At 46.3% G+C, this 24,545-nt stretch overlaps 1 protein-coding gene across 1 annotated transcript; it reads right to left on the bottom strand.

Moving 5' to 3' along the window:
- Positions 1-1,916: 1,916 nt before the first annotated feature.
- On the bottom strand, positions 1,917-24,387 carry sea (mitochondrial citrate transporter scheggia). The gene is made up of 7 exons (XM_084597508.1): positions 24,235-24,387; positions 23,974-24,121; positions 17,551-17,758; positions 15,915-16,138; positions 14,124-14,344; positions 7,790-7,863; positions 1,917-3,829 (listed from the first exon to the last, which is right to left on the bottom strand). The coding sequence occupies exons 2-7, from the start codon at positions 24,095-24,097 to the stop codon at positions 3,715-3,717; spliced, it is 966 nt and encodes a 321-aa protein (XP_084453634.1). The 5' UTR covers positions 24,098-24,121; positions 24,235-24,387; the 3' UTR covers positions 1,917-3,714.
- Positions 24,388-24,545: the final 158 nt, after the last annotated feature.

Below are 24,545 nucleotides of genomic sequence, written 5' to 3'. Positions count from 1 at the left end.
AGAATAACTGTGTGCATTCTCTATGGCCTGACAAGTGTGCAACACGGAGCACAAATATGGGTGTGGACAATGGCAGAAAAAGATGGGGGGGGGCAACTCCACTCAAAATTTTAACGATATGCTCAAAATCATGCAGTTAAAGAAAAGATGCACCAAGGTTCAGGGATTGCTGGACTGTCAGATCATGCAAAAAAAAAAGACCTACAGCACGTATCATGGTGAAGAAGCACAGGGTAGAAGCACCACTGGCTTTGCTAGATGCTATGGTTGTTACAGTTCTAAACGATACCAGTTTGCAAACTACGAGAGCAATTCAAGCCAAAGTTTCGAAGCCTTTGAGGTATCCTGTCGAGCCGAGGCTTGGTGTCAAGCGAAGGAGGGCCTCAAAATGTGGAAGTAGGAGTGCACCAAAATGCACGCACTGGAAAAGTGATTGTCACAAGAGAGGCGATGCAACCCAGAGAAATTTCCTGGATGCACGGGACGAGTATATGCTTTCCAAAAAGTGAAGGCAAACAGCTAAGAAACAGGCTCCAAAGCTCCCAAAAACACCGAGGAACACTAAAATGCCATGACCAAAACCATTCACATATTTCACATAGGAGCAACTGTTTTATGCTGGCAATACTATTTTTGTTTTCGATGCGATGCACGTGACCACACAACAGCAAACTTCATGAGGAAAGATCACAAGGCAAAATGCATCTTCCAGAAATAAAATCTTGTCAAGCGCCTGGTGCTACGCAATTTTTTTCCCCACTGTCCAAGCTGCAGGCTACTCAAGACGAAGATATGGCACATGTATAAGCTTCAAAAAGGTGTTTCCAAAATTTCCCCTGATGTACATCATAATGTAAAGAAATGAATGGCTGCCCTTCACCCTTACCTTTGTTTCTAAGCAAAAAATAAAGACAACACTGGGCTTCTGCAGTGCACGGTCTTTCGTCAGCTCCAAGTACAATGACTAGAAGCAGGCATCATTTGCATCTGGTGTTCACCACCTGCTTATGACCAATACATGGGATAAAAACACAAACTCAGCCCAACACATAGCACTCTTAATATAACTGAAGTCATAGTACAGAAACTATTCTTAAAAAGCCTTAAGTGAGTACAAAAATAAGTGTTTTTTTCTCAGTACAAAACACTGCTATGCCGACTCACTAATCACTGGGAAGGATTTATGAATACCTACAAAGTACTGATGCTTTGCGGCAACCTTGGACTTCTGTGAAATTTAAGTACCACTACCAAGCATCGCAGTGAGAAGCAGTCACTCATGAGTCGTGACTGAACAGCACAGTTCTTTCCCCTTGGAGTTGAAAGAGATTGTCGAGTGCAGTATGGTACGAGAAAAATGCAGCTGGGCATTTGAACCTACACCGAGCCCACAGTCAAGACTGAATGCGTTCGCTTGAGACACGAAGCAACTGACAGTAAGCAGATGGAGTCGTACACATCAACACGGCCGGCATGTCCAAAAAATAAAAGCAACCATCAGTGGTGAAGGTGCCAACAAACTGCACCAAAAATTCCAAGACCGATCGAGAGAAGCGTGGACCAATACCCCAAAGAGCATTCGATTCATCACGCAGCTTATCACCACTCACAGCTAAGAAAAGGAAAAACAAAAGAAGCATCTAATCAAAAAATTCACTCCACAACACCCGCACAAAATTATCCACCAGGAAACCACTGAACATGTGTGATCGCACAACTGATCATCCCTGAAAATTCCAAACACAAGGAAGCACTAACACCATTTCTCCCACTTCTTCAGTTTATAGTATACTGAAGGACACTAAAAAACAGTCACACAAATGTGATGTCTATGACTTTATAGAAACACAAGAAGAAAACTTCTTTGTTGTTTGGCATTCATGACTGCAGCGGCCACAGATAGGAAAGTTTACAAATGTGATGTCTATGACTTTATAGAAACACAAGAAGAAAACTTCTTTGTTGTTTGGCATTCATGACTGCAGCGGCCACAGATAGGAAAGTCTAACAACACAGTTATAGTTTGCCAAGGAAAGCACCCACCCCTGCTGCGGAATAAAAATGAACTGCCAGTGTTGAACCAAACACACAGACTGAAAAATAAAGAGTACAGTGCCAGAGAACAAGTAGACAACTTGGTCTCCCTGAGAGAGCACATTAGTCAAGAGCGAAGCGACCAATGCCGAGCCTTTTCTTTTTCCAACACACTGTGAAAACTGTTCGCAACGGGAATGTACAATCATGGTGTCAGACGAAGCAACATTACCATGAACCGAGTGGCAAGAGCATTGTAGATGAAGCGAAAACAATGCGGTCTTTGCAACCTGCTGTATTACTAGGCAAGCGTAACAAAACACAATTCCTTTCCAATTCCAAGCCATCACATTTCTTTCCCTCATCTCTTTGTGAAATCACTCGACCAATGACATAGCCCCGTCAATGGTCCTGACACAATTACAAAGGGTTAAGAAAAGATAGACGACATGGAATAAAAAAACAGGAATGTAATTATACTGACCACAGTAATGGTGACCAGACGGGGGAGAGTGAGAGAGGCCTGCTGTTAAGCCTAAAAAAAAGAATGTAAAAAAAAGTATTGCTTCTTGGAATTAGAATGACAATCTATATTCTCTTACAATGCAAAAAATAGATAAACCAGAAAAAAAGGAATGCAAACAACCAAGGAGATAGCAAATGCACGCCTCAGCAGGGTGGTCCATAATGAGAGAAGTAAGACAGCATAAAATTGCTCTGAACACTCAATGCAAAAGGCAACATGTGGAAGAAACGAGCAAAAAATAAATTCCAAAAATATATTCTTAAAACTCACCAACTTGAAACAAGAACTCGACCAAACAAATCATCGAAATCGACCCCTTTTTTTCCTACACTTTCCAAAACTTTGGCAGACTGAATCCTCAATGCTGCCAAAAAGTATAGAAAAATCTAAAGCTGTGCATGTTGACTCCTACACAGCTTTAACCAGCCACGAAAAAATGCGGCATGCTTGTAAAAAGCAGCACACTCAACTAGCGGATAACAGCCAGCCTCGATGAATCAGCGTTCGCTTTTTCACCTTTCGGAGAGAGTAACCTTAGCACAAACATTCAGCAAGGAGGCAACTTGGATCAAGACTGAGTAGTCATCATTCAAAGGTCATGCCCTTTCATGCAGGACCATTTCAATCACCGGTAAAACCAGTCCCAACATTCACAGAAAGCAAAGCTGCTTTCATCAAACAATCGAGGCAAACTGATTTCCTAGTGGTGCATCAGAGCAGAGGCCTTCCGACATCGACGACTAAGACATCGGACGACAGACGGCAAACAAAATATTCTTTATTGCAACAGAGCCAGCTTGCAGAAGGTAAGACAGGTGGAAAGACCTCTCCCGAGTGTTGGAAGGATACGACCCTGAGGACCCACTAAATGTCACGGCCTTCGTCACCAGTTATCCGCAATCCATGTATGCTTTAAGCTGCCCCAAACCTAGCACTGCTTCATCACCTCTGCTCTGCACATGGAGTGGACAAGAAATGGAGGTGAAAACATCAGGCTCGCGCAACTGAAAGAAAAAAAAAAGGGGGAGAGGGGAGCTGAGAAAGAGGGGGGCCTTTTCTCCACTGAGTCATGGTTTTGCCTTGGGGGAGAGACGATAGCAGGTTCGTGTGGTTGAACATGGTTGCGAGTGTGTTTGTGACAGGAGAAGAGAGCCTTAGCTGGTCTTCCAGATCTTGTTGAAGAGGTCCATGAAGGAGTCGTAGATCATGAAGGTAATGGCCACATCCAGGCAGACCCTGCTCAAGCGTGGAATCGTGCCCTTGTAGAAGCTGCGCAATAAAAGCACGAGAAAGAGAGTAATCAGCAGTTCGAATGCCAGCTCACATGTGCAAGCCAGCACAAAAATGTGGAAGAGCAGGAGCTCTGGTGGTTGCAGACGTCCGCATTTTACTATAGGTGTGCAAACACCAAATTTCTGGGTGTGAAGAGAATCAGCAGTTTTGTTAAAGAGGTGCAAATCAATCGAAATTTCCAAATAGTTTTAAATATCTGTGCACAAGCTATTTTCGAATAGCTTTCAGCATCACTGCAGGTAGTTTGAAGTGACAATTCACACTTTTCCATGATGTGTACAACGATGAAAAGATGATGTATTGCAAAGCTTGTTACCACCCACCATGAGCATAATTTATAACACCTGTAAAGCCAAGCAGGTATTAAACAAAGGAAGGGAAATTGCGTAGTAGTGGCAGTAGCAATCCCTTTATAGACTAAGTAACCGCTTGTTTACAATTCTTTAAACAGAACTTCGTTCAGTGGAGAAAGTCTAGTGCAACAGCATGATTTTATGGCTAGATGACAAAGGATCTTGCTGAATACATTAAACTCTCGTTAACACGAACTCGCATATCTCGAAAATTTAGTTAAGTCTAAAGTTTCCCATGCCGAAGGTGCTATGTATTAGGTTCAGTTTATCTCGAAGCACTTTTAAGGCGTAATGCAGATATCTCGAAATTGGCCAGTAGGACCGATGGCAAAGGTCATTACCGAAAGGTGATATAGGCTCCGAGCAAGCGCTTGATTGTATAGTCGAACCCGGTTATATCGAACCCGGATATATCGAATTGTGGTTATATCGAACTCACAAAATATCCCCTTGAAAATCCCATGCAAAAGTATAGGAAAGATGCTTCATATATCGAACTCAATTTCACCGGTCGTTCGATATATCGAACTCCGCACGCACGCACTGGAAAGTGTGCCTTCCTCAAAGACGATCGCATCACCACTGGCCGTTTGCCGCGTGACGTTTTCAAGCCACGCGCAGAAGGAATGAGAGGGGACAGTTCAGCGACGGCTGGTCTGGGCAGCGCTGCGCCCATTCCCCAAAGGCGCGCATCTGCAGTTGTCGTTTCCCGTGCGCCAACACATGACGTTTGCAAGCCATGTGCATCGGTGTGCCCATTCTTTTGCCGAGCTATCGCTCTCCTTCAGCACGTGCAAACCATGCACCAAGCCAGCTCAGCCCGTTTTCAGACAGACGTCGGACGCTTTCTCTAGCGTGTGTTGCGAACCCTCTGCGTGCAGCGGCGGACGTGGCTATGGCGCCTGTGGATGTTAAGCAGCAGCAGCTCTCTCTCTCTCTTTTTTTTGCAAGAGTCATTCTTTCTTATCGTGCTGTATGCGCGGCGTAGCGTAAGATATGGCGGCTGCGGACGTTAAGAAGCGGCAGGGTGTTTTTTTTTCTTTTTTTTTGCAGAGATGTTTATTTTTTTTTTTTTATTGTTTATCTTTGCATGTATGAATCAGCGAAAGCACGCGGTCAGCTGCTGCGATCATGACGCCTGCCCCAAGCGCGGCATGATAAATCGAACCAGGCTTGTGAAATCAAGCCATCACGGGCACTCTGCCAAGTTGGCTCCCTGCCACCGCAGGAGCTATCAAAAGATAAACGCGCCCTGACGTTATCACTGCGCAGCATCTTGGCACGCTGCCAATGAGCTGTGGATGAGATGACCGAAACGGACTGACGCGCGCCATTGACATGCAAGTGAAAATGCTCGCGATTTCTGCCACCGCGGCGACACAGAAACCTTGTTTTGAGCTGCCGCGGTGGCTCGAGCGGCGAGAGGGACGCAGTTCCAACAAGTTTGAAAATTTTTGCTCTGTCGCTGCCGCTCGTCGCTGAGATCTCTCAGTCACTTGCATGTAGCGAGCTAGCCTTAACGCATTTTTTTTTTTTTTTTTCAAACTCTCGGGTGCAAAAGTGGAGGGTGGGTTCATTGAGTGGGTTGATTACGCGACAAATACAGTATCATGTTTTCGCATCGTAAGTGCTGTCACAAGCCGATTTCTGTATATCGAATTATCGATATATCGAACTATTTCGCGATCCCCTTCGAGTTCGATATATCCGGGTTCGACTGTATTTAATAAGCACACCTTCCACAGAATTTTTTCTTTTTTCACTTGAAATTGCTTAAAGAAGTTAAGGCAGAAAGCTGGGCTAGTTGGTGCATCATCATTAATAAAAAGACTAGCGCATATAACACAGACACAGACATATGAGAAGACAGGACAAGCACTAAACATCAACTGAGGATTTACTTACAAAAAAGGTACATACAGTCAAACCTCGATATAACGAACATGCATATAACGAATTATTGAATATATCGAACTCTTCCGAAATATTTTTGTCAAACATGTATTTTTAACTTCCCATAGCGAACGCGGTTCGGCATAAAACGGATATTACGAACTTTGCGACGCCAAGCACTACCTCACTTTAATAGCAGGAGACAGGCTTCGTGACACTACATGTGTGTTGTGCGGCGCAGCAAACGTTCAGGACTACCTCGCAGGCACTGACAGCGCCACAGATGCCACGATGGCATTGGGAGTTGTCAGCCAAAGAAATCCATGGCCTCCGAGATTACCCCCGCTGTAAAAGTTTCGCTGTGGAAGTTTCTGAACATCCCGCAGACGAAGCTCAGGTTGACGCTGGAAACGATGAAAACATTTCGACTTCACAAGAAGCACTTGCTGCATTGGATTTACTGCGCCGCCACTGTGGGCAATGGGTCTGCCCTTGTTGAGTGTTTGCAAACTGTGGAACAGGGCGTGATACGGAACGCGATGAACACAAAAAAGCAGGCTGCAGTAACGCAGTTCTTCGCGCGTAAGTAAATGGACGTGACCCAAGTAGGCACCCTCCGAGTTGCTGTGCCTTCTCTGGTTGAATTTTGCTGCTCTTGCAAGTATTTTCTATGAAATTTTATATTACGAATTATGGATAGAGCCAACTATTTTCAGATTTCTTAACTGTTCCCATAAACCACGAGCGCAAGTTCGTATCCGACATTACCGGCGTCGTTTACCGACTACCTCTCTCCTGCGATAGATACTATGTGGGGCAGTCTGGTCGCTGCCTTAATGATCGATTACGAGATCACTGTTTGCAGGTGGATACATTGGCGGGGGGGAGAGGCCATTTGGCCAATCACTGTAAGCGTTGCGAGTGCGTGCCGACGTTTGATGCCATGTGTGTGCTTGGTAGGGGAGGCACAAGGTTAGGGCGCGAGATTATGTGAAACAGGGAAGGCGATAAGTGTGCCAGCGCACCTTCAATAGCCTTGACCGAAAAAGCATAAGTGTACCTAAGAAACAGTTTGCCACATTTTGATTAGTTTTTGATTGTTGGTTTTGACTAGTATGCGCATGGGCCACCAAAGTGCTTTTATGTACTTTTTTTTGTAAGTAAATCTTCAGTTGATGTTTAGCGCTCGTCCTGTCTTCCCCCATGTCTGTGTTATATGCGCTAGTCTTTTTATTAATGCTTAAAGAAGCACATTGAGACCTTGCTTGTTGGCACTGTGAAAAACAAATGCTCCACTGACGTCATCCGTGATTTGTGTGTGTCAACTGGAGCCCCCCAACTTTGTTTTATTCTCCTTTTATGTCGGCGCACGGATACAGGAAGAAACAGTTTTCAGAACGAGGCAGTTCAAATAAGTATGACTGCTCTGCACCAAATGGTTAGTCTTCCCAGCATGCCTAGTGCGCCCATAATAAATGATGCACAGAGCTGTCAACTTTCCCCTCAAGGTAATGTTAAGAAGCTCCATGGTTCATACCACACATGGTCACCAGCCAGCGAGGCATGGTGCATTTACACTTAATGTTATACCAACACTATAGGAGGCGCACAACCAAAAAATGTGCCCCCCCCCCCCCCCCCCCCCCGCACGCTGTCACACGAGGAGGGAAGTATATAAAGGCCCACTCACGCTGGGAATCCTTCGTGCCGGGCAATCTGCAGCATGCAATCTAATGTGTTCTTGTACTTGTGTGCCTCCAGGCCCTGTGAGGAAGAAGAGAGAATGACAGGCGATGAGACACAGAATGTTGAGTACCAGTCACACACAAGTGTGAATACTTCCAGCTTGATTCCACTGTTTCATGTGACGGGCGCTGGCACCACATAAACAGATGCGCATCAAAAATTACACTACAGTTGCACAACAATGTAGCTAACACATACATTAAAAAAACTACTGGCTATATCAAACACTTCCCTACATCTGTGCAGTAAGTCAAACCTCGATATATCGAACAGCGTGGTGATCACAAAATAGTTTGATGTAGCCAGAATTCTATATAGAAAATCATGTACAAAAAATGCCAAAAAATAGTACAAATCAATCATTGTATCAATCGTGGTGCGTTAGATACTCACTTGAAGCTTCAAATAAAGTATTTATTTTTTTTTATGAAAGTACTGTAGCAGCGTAGCCTGCTTCATATTGGCAACCGCGTGCTTAACCACAGTGTCCTCAATATAGTCTAAACGATCCTCAAGCGATAATCTGGTGCCTTCTAGTGTACCGCACACACATCAATGGCTTGCTGGCTGCCTCGGTGTATAATGTCTTTAGACGCAAGGTGCTGTGGGGAGGGGGGGCGGGTCAATTCTGTCTTCTGAGTGGCTCAGGGATATTCGCAGTAGGTGAAAAGCATGGCTTTTCAAGTACATTTACGATTACAGCTCCTAGCTTGCTCGGAAACAAGCGGCATTTGATTCTTGGCCACAAGTGCCCAAGCAGCTACAGTCTTCGCTTGGCCACTCAGCAGTACCTTTCGCTGCGATCTCCAGGTCTGTCAACTCCGCCACAGTTACAGTGTTGCCGTCAGCGCGGCACAAGCAGTGGCGCCGAGGAGTCAGGGCAGCAAATGCAATGTGTCGCTGACATCATCCTTTGACAATCAACTAGCCACGGTGCTGTGTGCATATGCTGCTACATTCAAATGGCGTCCTTGGCGCAATCCAAGTGTGCAGCTATCGTGTGCAGCAGTCGGGAAGGCCCATCGTACCGCGATCTTCGAAGGTGTTGCTGGAAAGCTCACCTCCTTTCAACAGAGCGCATGTGGTCTGGGGTGGCGGAGTTTAATTCATCCATTTTACATCCGGCTCCGTTCGAAATAAAAAATTCATGCAATTTTTCATGTGATATAGAAAGTGTTTGATATGCGCAGTAATTCGATATATCCATGTTCAATATATCGAGGTTTGGCTGTAGTAAGCATGTGCAATCGTTGCTCTATATATCGAAAGCATTGGCCACAAAATGGACATATCCCTCCGCCAAGCAGTGCCCACTTGCAAGGCAGGTGGCAGGCTTTGCTGCAGTGCACACGTGACTGACTCATGTGACAAGCTCCTGCACCAAGGTTCCCGCTTTCACCTGTCGCTGCACCAACTTTTTTTCTGGCAGTGCAGTGGACTCTATGGAGCTTGCAGTTACTAAATAAAAAAATGTGGACCCCAGCAATATTTTTAATTGACCCACATCAACTTGGAAATTCGAGCTAGAAGTGCAGTTAAGGCTGACACTCACGCAAGAATATACAGTAGAATCTCGGTGATACGAACTCTGCTGATACGAAATTAGGTGTGATACGAATTCATAAAATTCCCCGGCCTAATTGCATTGCTTTCAGAGGGCAAAACATTGGATGTTCCGAACACTTTTTCTTTTCGCTACGGGTGATACGAACTTCGGTATCACGACCGGTCGAGGCCCACGCACACACTCACAGCGAGAAAAGCGTTAGCAGCGGCGCAGCACTGATAGCACGGATCACGCACACGCGCGCGAAAGAAGAAAAATAAAATACAGCGGGAAAAAACCGGCTTAGCAACCCGCGGCAGCAGCGAAGTTGACGAAGAAGGCGGCGATATCTTGCCCCCCCCCCCGCATTTTGTTTTTTTATCTCGTTGTTGCTTTCTGCTATTGGTGTTGTGCGCACGGCCTTGCGGCCCTCTCCACATTTCTCCGCCGCCCCGCAGGTCACGTTCTTCCGCTTTCCGGAGTCTCTGCTGCAGCGGCAACATGTTGCTTCGTTTTCTCGTTTGTTGAGGCTGACAACGCGTTGATAGCGCGTCGTTTTGTGATCATCTTGGCAACGCGAAAAGATACATCATACTGCAATGTCACGGAAGAGAAAGGCGCTGACCTTTAAAGACAAATTGGAAATTTTAAATAAGGTGGACAAAGAGCCGAAGAAAAGGCGCACTGACATGGCCAAGGAGCTAGGCCTGCCGCTGCCAACGATCGTTGGTCAGTGCGACCAAATTATGCAGAATGTGCAGCACTTCGCGATGAATTCTAAAGAAGCCAAAACTGCCCAACATGTGAAGTTGGAAGAGGTTCTTCTAACGTGGTTCAGAGAGGTCACGGCGGCCGGCGTCAACATCGACGGAAAAGTGCTTCGTGAGAAGGCAGCGGACATCGCACTCACACTTGGAATTGACGACTTTCAGGCCTCCGGTGGATGGATTCACCGGTTCAAGGTGCGTCATAATCTTTCATACAAGACCGTTTGCGGCGAAGGAAAAAAGGTCGACGCCTCCGCCGTGGAAGACTGGATGACAACCACACTGCCGTCTTACATAGCGGGATATGAGGCACGTGATGTTTTTAATGTAGATGAAGCGGGGCTGTTTTACAATCTACAGCCCGAGAAAAGTTTGTGCTTTAAAGGCGATGCCTGCCGGGGCGGACAAAAGAGCAAACAGCGCATTACAGTTTTGTTTTGTTGCAACGCCGACAGATCGGAAAAGATGCCACTGACAGTCATTGGCAAATATCAAAAGCCCCGATGCTTTAAGGCAGCCGGTCGATTGCCCGTCGTCTACAAGGCGAACAAAAAAGCATGGATGACGTCTTCTTTGTTTATGGAATTCGTCACGTACCTCGACCGCAAGATGTCTTGCCACAACAGAAAAATAGTTTTGCTGCTGGACCAATGCACCGCCCATCCAAAACAAATGACACTACAGAGTGTTAAGGTGGTGTTACTGCCCCCGAACGCAACAAGTCATTTGCAACCACTGGATGCTGGGATTATAAGGAATGTTAAGCACCATTTTAAAGCTTTGTTGGTGCGCCGCCTCCTCGCAAAGATTGAAAGGAAGGACGCGAATCTCCAGATCACTCTTCTGGACGCTGTGCATTTTCTTGCAATTGCCTGGGATCGCGCCGTTCCTACGACCATCACCAATTGTTTCACGAAGGGTGGGGTTTTCAAATCCGCTGTGGCTACTGCCTCACAAGTGCCAGACCCGATTCCCATCGATGTCTGGAATCAACTTGACGTCGACTGTTGCGTCGACGATTTTGTCACCGCGGACGACGACCTCGCCACCTGTGGTCTCCGCACGGTTGAAGATATTGCAGAGGAAGCGTCATCACAACCTGGCATTCCATGCAGTGACGAAGATGACGACGACCAAAGCTTTGATGACCCACCGACGACGGCAGCAGAAACGATGCACGCCATCGATGTTCTGCGGCGCGCCGTGACCTCAGAGTTTGTGTGGGAGTAGACAGCGGCCCAATTTTTCAGTTTTCAAAACTCTCTGTTATCAGATTGGCGGAAAAAAAGGTGCAGAAGGATATACGCGATTTTTTTCAACGAAAATAAATATTTCGTACCTGTTGGAAGGCTTGAAAACGGATTTTGCTCGTTTTTTGGTGATAAGAAATTTCGGGTGATACGAAAATTTTCGTCTCCCTTTGAATTTCGTATCACCGAGATTCTACTGTAGCATGCGACACTCGTTAATATGAACTTGGGCAGTCTCACACCAGTTAATTCGGATGAGGGTCATGTCGAGGTACAAGACTAGAACAGCCAGCAATACAGTAGAATCTCGATGATACGAATCCCAAGGGAGCACGCAAAATATTCGTATCATCCTGAGTTTGTATGATCCAACACAAGTCAACTTCCACATGGGAATGAATTGAAAATAAACCAAACTTTATTATGGCGAACTACTTGCGGCCGAAAAAGTCCGTAATGCTTGTCTGCACTTTTTTGCCGTTGATGTCGCAGACAAGCCCCGCCTGAAAGGCATAACACCGTGCAGCGGTTTCGTCGCTCACGCTGCCGGCACTTACAGTGTGGCGCAGAACGTCCAAAGCGTGAAGAGCATCTGCCACTGACGGCAGCTGATCACACTCGTTGTCCGCGTCACCATCGCTGTCAGGCTCATTTTCGCAATCATCCGCTTCGTTGACCAAGTCTTCAATAGACCTCTGCCCACAGGTCACGACGTTGTCATCCGCGGTAACGAAGTCCTGAGCCGAGGCAGAGCACTGGTCCACGAAAACCAAATTTTTCCAGTTTCTTGACGCCATTTTCCGATCAAAACTTGTTAGGAACCCGTGGAAAAAATCTCCAGTCATCCACACTTTTCGGTTACCTTTTTAAAAGACAGGCAAACGCTCTGTCGATCGAAAACACCTTGATTTCTTCGATTTACCAATGACAGTAAGCTGGAGTTTCTCGGATCTATCCGAGCAGCAGCAAAAGAGTACTGTTACTCTCTCCTTGCTTTTCTGGCCGCCCTGGCATGCCTGGCCTTTTACGCACAAACTTCTTTCTGGTTGAAGGTTGAAAAAGAGACCCGCCTCGTCGGCATTAAATATGTCGTGCGGCGTGTACTCTGAAATCAGCACCGGCAGCATGTTCAGCCACTCATCTACAGCTGACTGGTCCACTTTCTTGCCTTCACCTGAGACAACCCGGTAGACAAGTCCGTGCCGCTCCTTAAACCAGTGCAGCCATCCCCCAGACACTTGGAAATTTTCAATCCCAAGCAAACGTGCGACGGTGGCAGCTTTTTCACGCAGCACCTTGCTGTCCACATTGACGCCAGCCGCTGTCACTTCGCGGAACCACGTCAGCAGAATCTCTTTCGGCTTGACATCGCTGTTTTAGCTTGCTTCACATTCGCACCGAAGTGCTGCACATTCTTCATGATGACATCTCGCTGCCCAACAGTGCCAACCCTAGCTCTTGCTAAGTTGACACGCTTCTTAGGGTTTTCGGCAACCCTCTTCAGCACATCAAGCTTTTCTTTAAAAGAAAGGGCTTTACGCTTCCGCATCATTTCGGCAGCAGCGAACGCTTGAGTCTTTTTAACATTTGGGCAGTTCACGTCAAAGTGAAGGACAGAAAGAAGCGGCGGACAGAGAACTACTGCAGCGGCAGCCAGTGTCATAGGCTTCCTGGGAACAGCCGGCGAGACAACTTTTCGATAGACCAATGAGCTGCGAGCAAATGAGTGACGTACACAACTGGGCACGTGCCTCACCTTGGCCGACCTTGTCTAGTGCTCGTCGGTTTGCTACGAAAGGGAGGTGGGGGTAGGGTGGCTAGTGGGGTGGGGGGAGGGGGGTTGGAGAGGAGAGGCTGCGGCCACGATGGGTACCCTCTCCCCCTGTGAGCTCTTGCGCTGAGCCGCTCGGTGGCTTTGTGCGCTTGTACAACGTTCGTTCGTATCAGTCGCGGGGTTGGAGAGGAGTTAGCGGCGGCCGGGTCGAGGCCAGCAGCGCTGGCCCGCTCGCATGCGCCACTGGTTTGCACGTTCGTATCAACCGCGGCGGGTTCAGAAACGCTTCGTATCACCCCAAATCTTAACATATTCTATACAATGCAGTCTGTTAAAAGCATTCGTAAAATTCGTATCATCTCGAAATTCATATTAGCCATAATCGTATCATCGAGATTCTACTGTAGTCTATTTCAAGGAACAGTCGTGCCCGCACACCTTAGCCGTGCGTGCTATACCAAGAGTGGTAATGACTGGAAGTCCCTCAGTGCTGAAATATAGCCAAGCAGCATAGCTTCAGTTAAAGAAAATGAAGCGATGTATATGAGTAAGTTGAGAATAACGTAGCAACACGATTTCTAACACACCACAAAATAATCAGTAACACTGCCACACTTGTTCAAAGCTCCCAACTTGTTCTAAAATTACTAGCAAAACGAAGGCATGCAACATTTCTTATGACATGGCAGCAGCCAACGCCATCCATGCTGACAGGCTACGTCAGTGAGAAGCCAGGACAAGACAGCCACGTGTTAAAAATAAGACAAACATTATCTAAGCATGTCAGTCAAGCATGAAAGAATGTGACGTTAATTATGCCTATGATTATTACTACAAGAGTAATCCTAGCCTACTGTTATATTACTTCTTAGAGGAGTAACCCTGACAAAAATGAGGAAAAAAGGGGAATAAAGAAAGGCTGCCTCCAGAAAGTGGCTTGCCTGCATGCGTGTCTTGACGACGTCGATGGGTGTGTTCCCAAAGACGGAGGCGGCACCTGCGAAGGCGCCAAACATGCCGACCACGAGCTTGTTGACGGGCTTGTTGGGATCCCCACCCCGGTACCAGTCCTTGAGAGTCTCCATGACGAAGAAGCGGATTGCCTGGTTACTGCCCTGCTTCATGATGGTGGCCGTCAGACCCTGGTATGTGCCCTTAATGCCTGCAGAGAATGCAAATGGACACCTTCCATTTTCTCAGTGCAAAAGCACTAAAACCAACGGTTCTCAAACTGGGCTTTGGCGAATCGTTGATTTCCTTAGAGTGCTCTAGTGGGACCCCGATATGCAAACCCATGAGTGCCCTATCCTTCGTTTCACAGTTTCAGTTCTATAATACTCTGGGAGCGAAGCATTTCACTTACACACCCCGTTAAGGCATATCTCTCAAAGCCATGAATGTAAAGAGACATCTGCATGCTTCTTTTACATGCATGTCAGGCAGTGAGAAAGGGAAGCCAAGACACAAGGGTTCCTTGGATGCTTCCAAGAGCCAGTGGGTATTCTAAGGCTAAAAAAATTCAGGGCACCAGATTTATAGCAAGGCTCCAAGAACCACCATTTCACCCATAATAGATGGCTAAATGCAACCATAGCAAAGCAAAGGGGTGAGAAAGGAGGGCAGTGGAAAAGAGCGTGAACGAAGTGGAGTTCTGGGTCAGTTGGTAGGCCATGATTTACAGGGAGGCTTAGCGCGAGACAGATGAGAACAAGAGAGATGAAGATTAGCACTTGTCCTGCGTCCCTCTCTTGTCCTCATCTATCTCGCGCTAAAAGCCTCCCCATAAGTGGAAAAGAGAGGCACGGAAACAAGGTTGCGGGGTTCAACGCCCTAAAATCAAGCACTGTCAGCTGAAGATGCCGAAGTGGTGGGTTCAAGGTTAATGTGTATCATATGTGGGCTTCTCTAAACCTTTATGCATACATCACAAGCTGCACGGATGTCTCACATGCATAAAAATTGTGGGATTGCACTAAGAATGGCTATACAAACTGAATTATGTCACTCTTACATAATTTTGAACACTGGCTTTGTTGGCAAAAAATAAAGAATTGAAAGCTGGTACTAAATAACTTGACTAAAAGACTGTAGCATATAATCATACTTCAGTCTTTTCAGTGCATACATAAAGTGTAGGATGGGAGTTTGTTAAAGGTACTGGGACTCTATCTAGAAGCACGGCAGGGACAGTCCGCATACAAGCAGGTCCAGCGCACACACCAATAGCAATGCCACTGGAGACAGCGCACGGAATCTTCTTCTTCACCTTTGCATGTACATCTTCATCTTTACAAAACAAACATTAAAAATTGATATTGCTGCAAGAAGTACTATGAGGTGCTGACCAATAAAAAAGGCTAAAAAAAGACTGAAAATTTTCTAAATTAGATTTTTCATGACAACATGGCACACGGCGAACTGTACATGTGCACTCATTAAAATGTACCAAACACCAAGCAGGCCTAATTATGAAAAATAAAAACTCTATGGTTTGTTTGATTGTACTCAGAACGCAAAAATACAATATAGTGGTGCACAATTTCCTGTCAGGCGGTACTTGAAGCTAGTGGGACAGATATGCTCTGCTGGGTTTTATAGCACAAAAGTGCCTTTGCATTTTGCCTGCATCTAAACGCATAGCCTGGATTGAGCCCCATGACTACAGGACCAGTACTCAAATGACAATGCCACTGAGCCACCATGGAGACCAGAGGCAAGAAAAGAAGCCTCACCTTCGGTTCGAACTATCTCGCGTACGCCATGGAAGAAGCCCTTGTATTTGGGGTTGGGCGAGGCCTGGTCATTGATAAACTTGACCTTGACTGTCTCCATGGGGGTGACAGCCAAGATGGCCTCCGAGACGCCCGCACCCAGACCGCATAACAGCCGCATTTGTGGAGAGAGGTTGCCCCGCGAGTCAACGCTGCGCTTCTTGAGGGCTTCAAATGCACCAAATCTGCAAAGCAATAGGTAAGAAAGCTGCAGTGAAAAACCTAAGATGGTATTTAGACAGCACCGTTTTACTCTGCCCATTTTTCTTTTTCATCAACTGCCACAGTGCTTAATTGTTGGAAGCTCTTGCCACCAGTAATAATAGCACAACAAGAGCTAGAAGCAAAAAAAAAAAAAAAAGGCGCACAGAATAAGACTGGAGAGAAAAAAATGGAACTGTAAAAATGGAATTCAGAAGCAAGGTAAGGACAACTTCAGGTAGCTGTCGCTCCTCTGCAGACAAAAAAAAAATTGCAGGCTAATCCGCGCTGTGATCTAACTACCTTAGCCTCATAGCACATATTTTTTAAAATGTAATCAGCCAAAATGGTCTTTTGATAGCCATAGAACTCCTTCTGTAGGGTGGCAATGCCTAATGCTTGATATGGAGGCACCATTTAGAACCACAGGGAGATTGCAAACTGTTACAATGGAGAGAGGGCTTCGATAATTCAAATCAATTTAATCAGCAATAAGCCACTCGCACCTGGAAGCAGAACTGGACATCCTCCTGTGTCAAAGATAATTTTAATTTTCACAAATATATTTTGATGCAGCTAAAATGGCATAGATGTCAATACCTTACAAAAGGAAAGATGTATCAAGGCACCCTAACATTTGAGCGCTTCACATTTAAATGGACCATGAAATGATATTCACCGAGGCTAGAAAAAGTGCACAATGCAAAAACTTTAAAGCTGGCTAACGCGAAATGTATCAATGATTTAAGTTGATGCTTCTCCTCTTCTCTCCCAATTCGACAAATGCCAACGTGCAAGTAAAAATAGGTCGTGACAGTGCCCCTCCTTAACACCCCAAAACAACTCTGGCTATGAACGACGCTGTAGTGGAAGTCTCGGGAAATTTCGACCACCTGGGGTTCTTTCACACACACTGACAACACATAGCACAGGGACGCACTGCTTCTTGCTTTCATAGAAAAGCAGTCGTTGCTGTCGGGATTTGATTCCGCATCCTTGGGCTCAGCAGTCAAGTGTCCCGACCACCGAGTTGTCACGGTGGAGGCCAATGGAAAAGAGGTGGCAAAGAATGCTTGGTGAATTGTAGCCCTCATCAACTGTGAGGAGGAGCTTTTAAAAACGTCTGAATTACAAGGCCCATGTAGCCTGTGTCTCGTCATCTTTCTTGTGGTGTGCATGGTTCGGCGTAATTATTGCACCATATTTTAAATCTGACTCAATTACTCATACACGGCACATTTGTTGAATCAGAACATGACCATTAAAGTGTTTTCAGTGTCCCTTTAAATTTCCTCTTGGCAATGAGGTACTTGCATCGACATCAGTGTGGTGGTCTACCAAATGATTACCACATTGCTAGCAGCAAGTACCCATAACCGCGGCCCCTGACACTGACCTGACGGCCGACTTGGGCACAGATCCATAGACGAGCACGCTGAGCCCCCGGTAGAGTCCCTGGACGCCGTGCGAGCGCACCGTCTGGCGCACCACGTCCGCAATGCCGTTGTAGCGTGGCTTGGCTGACCGCTCATCCAACTGCAGCTGGGTCTTGACATACTCGGTTGGGAAGGTGATGCAGATCTCAATGCCGCCCGTGATGCCACCTGTGAATGATGCCGTCGGAGTCTACCTGAAGAGAACTGCTTAAAGAATGTCAAGATAATTTTTCTGGATTCACACATTGTAGCGAAATTTTTATGCTAGTGTTCTTCCCCATCCTGATCATTTCCACCAGATTTGGCAGCCATGTGGCAACTGATCGATGCACAGATTATTTTTCAAACTGGCTGCTGCCATGGCCTCAGTTCAGGTGATTTCTATGGGCAATGTCATAAATGTTAATTGAACATTATTGCCCGCCCCTCATGTGGAACACATTCTGAGGGTTTCGTTAGGTCATCTTGGGCATTTTATGAATGGAGTCATCATTTCAGTTATCCAGTGTGTGTATGAGTGTTTTTCAAAAAATGTATGTGATAACATCTCTGCATCAACCATAGCATCACTTCAAGCCATGAACAGAGATCCAGTTTTGGTTCGTGGTTTCTAAAAATTGTTCCACATCCTATTTCAAAACACAGCTTTTTGTGCCAGATAGTATTCCAAAGAATGAAATGTGATAAATAAAAACTGCCCGAGCTATGCCGCTGCTTGGCATGAGCAATTAAACAAAGTTGCTTCCACTGACGTTTGACTCTTTGAGTATGGTAATCACCCATCAGCCCTCCATTTGCAAGTGACTGGAATGTCAAAGAGGGCAGGGCAGTTTGTACCTTTTTGTCTATCCCTCCCAACCCCTCCTTCACCCCTACAGTCATCATCATCATCATCAGCCTGATTATACCCACTGCAGGGCGAAGGCCTCTCCCATATTTCTCCACTTAACCCGGTTCTGTGCTAGCTGCATCCACTTGACCCCTGCGAACTTCTTAATCTCATCCGCCCACCTAACTTTCTGCCGCCCCCTGCTACGCTTTCCTTCCCTTGGAATCCAGTTTGTTACCCTAAGCGACCATCGGTTATCCTCTCTTCGCACTACATGTCCTGCCCATGTCCATTTCTTCTTAATTTCCACTAGAATGTCGGTAACTTGAGTTATTTTTCTGACCCACTCTGCACGCTTTCTATCTCTTAATGTTACCCCTACCATTTTTCGTTCCATAGCCCTCTGGGTTGTCCTCAACTTAAGTAGAACTCTCTTGGTTAGCCTCCACGTTTCAGCCCCATAGGTGAGTACAGGCAAGATGCAACTGTTGTATACTTTCCTCTTGAGCGATACCGGTAAGCTGCTAGTCATAATCTGCGAGTGCTTGCCAAATGCGCTCCATCCCAATCTTATTCTTCTTGTTATTTCCTTTTCATGGTCCGAATCTGCGGTTACTACCTGTCCTAAGTAGACATATTCGCCTACTACTTCCAGTATTTAGCTACCTAATGTAAACTGCTGTTCCTTCCCGAGGCTGTTGAACATTACCTTAGTCTTCTGCATATTGATTTTCAAGCCTACCTTTCTACTTTTTCTGTCTAGGTCATCAATCATTATTTGCAGTTCATCCCCCGAGTTGCTTAGCAAGGCAATGTCATCAGCAAATTGCAGATTACTGAGGTATTCTCCATCTACCCTTATCCCTAACTGCTCCCATTCCAAGTCTCTGAATACTTCCTCTAAACAAGCTGTGAATAGTACTGGGGAGATTGTGTCTCCTTGCCTAACACCTTTCTTTATGGGAATTTTGTTACTTTCTTTATGCAGAACTATGGTTGCTGTGCAGCCACTATATATATCTTCCAGCACTTTAACGTGCGGCTCGTCTACCCCCTGATTTCGCAATGCCTGCATCACCGCCGAGGTTTCAACTGAGTCAAATGCTTTTTCGTAATCAATGAATGCTATGTATAAGGGCTGGTTATATTCCGAGCATTTTTCTATCACCTGATTAATGGTACGGATATGATCGATAGTAGAGTACCGCTTCCGAAACCCTGCTTGATCCTTTGCTTGATTGCAGTCTAAGGTTGTCCTGATTCTATTAGTGATTACCTTAGTAAATACCTTATATGTAACAGACAGTAAGCTGATTGGTCTGTAATTTTTAAGGTCCTTAGAGTCTCCTTTCTTGTCAATGAGGATAATGTTTGCGTTCTTCCATGGTTCCGGTACCGTCGATGACACCAGACACTGCGTATACAGGGTGGCCAGTTTTTCTAGCACGATATCCCCCCCGTCCTTCAGCAAATCTGTAGTTATCTGATCCTCTCCAGCTGACTTCCCCCTTTTCATAGTTTCTAGTGCTTTCTTGACCTCGTCCTTCGTCACTGGTGGAACGTCTTATTGTTTTTCCCTACCGCCAATCTCATTACGGTCCTGACTACTTTGGCTACTGTAGAGATCTGTATAGAACTCTTCGGCTACTTTGACTATCTTGTCCATATTAGTGATGACGTTGCCCGTCTTGTCCCTTATCGCATACATCTGGTTTTTGCCTATGTCCAATTTCTTCTTTACCGCTTTAAGGCTTCCCCCGTTTTTTACAACATGCTCAATTTTGTCCATGTTATACTTCCTTATATCGGCCACCTTGCATTTATTGATTAGCTTTGATATCTGGGCCAATTCGATCTGGTCTGTTGGATTGGACGCTTTCATACTCTGGCGTTTCTTAATCAAATCTTTCGTCTCCTTAGACAGCTTACCGGTATCCTCTCTAACTATCCTACCGCCTACTTCTACCGCACACTCCGTAATGACATCTCTGAAATTATTGTTCATTGATTCCAGGGTAATGTCGCCATCCTCGGTTAGAGCCGAATATCTATTCTGTAGCGAGATCCTGAATTCTTCTGCCCTCCCCCTCACCGCTAACTTGTTGATGGGTTTCTTTCTTGCTAATCTTTTGCCTTCCCTGTTCAGATCTAGGCTAATTCAGGACCTCACCATCCTGAGGTCACTGCATCGCACTTTCCCAATTACCTCTACATCTTGCACAATGGCGGGGGTTGAACACATTATGAAGTCAATTTCATTTTTAGTCCACTCGTTAGGACTTTTCCATGTCCATTTCCAGTTCTTCCGTTTGCTGAAGAAGGTATTCACCACCCCTCCAGTAACAGGTTCTAAAAATGTACTCTTTCAAGCATGCTGCCAGCTGCGCGAGTGAGTCGACCGTGATTCACCCACTAGCAGCCACAGAGCAATGTGGGGCGTTTCCTATTTTCTCATCAAGGTTGCCTGTTCTTCCCGAATTCGACCTTCTGGGGATGCTGGGCAGGGGAGGCTGGAGGAGTGCCCGAAACAAAACAACGGGGGAGGGGGGAATATGCTCAAAACGTAGAAAACTGAGGCACGCTGCCTTTGTCTATGCCACAGCTACTGCTAATTGAAGATGACAGACTTTGCAGTGCAGCTGCAGGTTAGTGCAGTGTCTGTCCAGTCTCATTCACGCTTGGCACTCAAAGTATTGCACGGCAGGGCCAGCTGTGCATGAGACAGCACTCAACTTCAGACGTGGGTGAGCTTCCAAAACTGGTTTACACTGTAAAGTGTTAGCCCCACCTCTGAGTAGTTGGTCTTTTAGTGCACCTGGATCACTTCAGTTTTGGTCCATGAGCACAGTCACCTCTGATCGTCTAAAAGTGATATGCCTCTTGTTGCTCCAATAGCTTTCCATTTTAGAAGCAACTTTAGGGTGGCAACCCTGCAGTGGCTCAACAGTGCTGAAACAAGGAATCTGTTCCATTTGGCTGCACTTTTTGTGCCAGTACCAGGAGTGAAGCATTTTTGTATTTTTTTGCAGTGCTACATATGCGCCCTCCAATGGCATTCACCATAACAAGACTGTGATGATCATGCATAGGTCACGGAAGACACGAATATCTTCTTAATTAATGGTAACAGTTCTTTACAGAAAAAAAGGATGTGGATAACTGTTAGTGGCGGCATTAGAATTGTTAGCCAGATCAAATGATTCCTAGAGGTTCAGTGCGCATTCATACATCATGGGCATATTATATGACCCTGCTCAGAAAAACAATCTGCTGGGGCTGGTCGATGGCAACATTTTGCCACAATTTTCCACGTGAAACTTCTCCATGCTCTATATGAATTTCGGCGGCCACTGATGCTAAGCAGTACCATGAAATTAACTGTTGGCATGCGGCATTATTACTTTGCTCCTAGTGTGCAGAGCGGTCCAAGTAATGATGTGAAGATTTCGTGCCCTTTATTCACAGTCAGTGTTGCTAAGATGTGGCTTTTACCACCTTGTTTGCAGAGCAAGATTATCTCAAATGATCGCAGCAAGCACGACTGCTTCCGTATTGTTCCAGGCTGTTTGTTTCCTCTGGCCATTTTATCTAAATGTTTCTTTGCAGACTTTGAACTGAGTGCTGCTAGGTGCAAGTAGTAATCTAGTACTACAACAGCCAGGCAAGCTTGTTGCTAGCGCTGACACCAAGTTTTTTAGTTCTTTTGTGGGTTAAGTAAGTCAACCCATAAAAGAGGTCATTTCAGTGCAACAACAGTCCTCTATTTCGTCGTCTATGGCATTGTCACTGCTACATGACAGTATACAGTTAGGTGCAATATGATGGTGGTTTGGTAAGCACAGGGCCAGCTACACAGTGGTGGCACCACTGAGGGGCTGCACAAGTCACTCAGTGCACATCTTGAAACACACACATCACACCACAGCAGTGCCCTTGTGCTCACGTGGAAAAAGTTGGTGAACGGGCTGTAGCGTCGCAAAGCGACTCGGGCTGTGAAAGATGCTTAGGTAGAGGGCTCCAGAAATTTAGACTACCTGGGGCTCTTTAACATACACCGACATCACACAGTACACAGGTGCCTTGCTTTCCCTGTCCATCGAAAAGCAGCCATGGCCGGGATTCGACTCCGCATTCTCAAATTTAGCACTAGACTGCCCTAACCACAGAACCATGTACCGCACCAGGGCTCATGTGGAAATGTCACTTAGTACCAAACTAAACTTCCAGCATTCCTTTCTTGTATTTTGCGCGCCAGTTATGCCATTCACATATCAGAGCAAGGAAGAGAGAAAACACAGTGTGCACTCATTCTTCAGTGAGACATTTCTCAAAACAGCACCAAAAAAGAAGCAATTCATCAAAAGCACACGACTACAGCTGCTGTAGTCCACACAACTTGTCAAAGCGGCTCCGATATTTTACGATGCGTATGCGTATTTTAGCAAATACCGCTTCCACTTTCCAGGGTGGCATCCACACAACCACGGCTCTGCGCTCATGCCCGAACTTTGATTTATAGTACGCGTGCGGACACTGGTTGATTGTGGTGCCCCAGGGCCCACGCGCTGACGTACGCGAAGGTGCCGCGAGATTTTAACGGACTTCCGCCAGGGCAATGACGTCCAAAGCACAAAAAAAGGCAACGCAGTGACGTGCGCGAAGGAAAACACACATCTTACGCAACCGTCACCGATCGAGCAAGGCAGCGCTAAACTGACATCCAACTGCAGCTAGGAAAGTCGGCGAAGGGCTCAAGGAGGTGCAAAATGAGACGAGGGAAGCAAAGAAAACGAAAAAGAAGGCTGGAATTGCAAAATCAAAAAACAGGATGACGCGAAAGCTTGCAAGGAAATCCACTCCGAAAAACGTCCTCGAGTCGCTGTACTCGCCGAAGGCTGGAGTGCGAAGGACGTTCGACGAGTTCCTGGTGGTCCTAGCTGGTTATGAAACAATCGTTAGGGCAGCACAGGGTCAACAGAGCAAGCGTGGCGCTATTTTGCGAACTTGGCGTGTTTAAACCACGGCCGAGTTCTTGGTGCCAACCCAAGGGGTCAGCACTTCAAATTACAGGCTGCAAATTCCTAGAAATAATATAAGCGCACACATCACACAGCAACTAGAGGCCTGGAAATTCAGTCTTTCGTTCATCGCGCGACCGCGGACCGGTCCGCAAGCGTCCAGACGGAGATAAAACCAGGATGACTTGCGACAGATACTACACTAAGCGAAAACACCGAGGGCTGATGGCGAGACGCGATAAAGCGAAAGTCAAAGTATGTACTGTACCCACACGGCCTGGACAACAGAAATACCTTGCACCTTTGCGTGCTCCTATGGAGCTTTTTAGAGGTTGTCATTACGTTCCGTGAAAAGTCATCGAAAAAATTTACCTGCTTGTTGCGAGGGGGTGAAACGCCAGAAATGTTCCGCGATTACTACAAAACGTAGGGCTGGAAAATTAGAGAACGGCAATCTTCGCTACATCGCGTTTGTCTAGTACATACGTGCTGGTCAATGCCGAAACATTTTTTCGCTCTCCGCTTCGCGCAGTTACCTGCTACGATTCCTTTCGTGGTTTTCTGTGAAGGCAGAAAAGACGAAGCGGCGAGTGCGGCCCCGCTCGTGGCCATGCCCGGCCTCCCAAACGGGCTGCGAAACTTGGGTCCGTCCTTGTCCATCTTCGCCGTCGCCGCACCAACCACCTGCGACACGCAAATAAAATGCAGCTTGTGTCAACGGAGAATACTTTTCCACCACTACAGTGCCTCATTTCCGGCACGGTCACTGGACGTATATCATTACGGAAAGCACGTACCGCTCCGAAACTCTCCGACCGGCGAAACACACTCGCGAGCCAGCGAAGAGCCGAACCACCACCGCGCTACCGCACCAACGAGCGACGGACACACGACACGATCAGTTGATGATCGGCCAGGAGACGAGCCCCCAGAACGAACCAATCGCGCGCCTGCGTCGGGCCGGCTGTTTTCTCAAACACGTTGTAATGTCACTCGCATTTTCCATGGCAGAACAAAATATTGAAGTCAACCGCAATTGTAACATTGGCGCTAGCATCGGTTGTTATTAAATGTCGACAACAAACTTGACAACTAATTAATAACAAAA

The sequence above is a fragment of the Amblyomma maculatum genome, chromosome 3, assembly GCF_055883805.1.
Source record: "Amblyomma maculatum isolate TAMU_Amacu chromosome 3, ASM5588380v1, whole genome shotgun sequence".
NCBI lineage: Eukaryota > Metazoa > Arthropoda > Arachnida > Ixodida > Ixodidae > Amblyomma > Amblyomma maculatum.
This window is presented reverse-complemented; position numbering and strand designations above follow the sequence as displayed.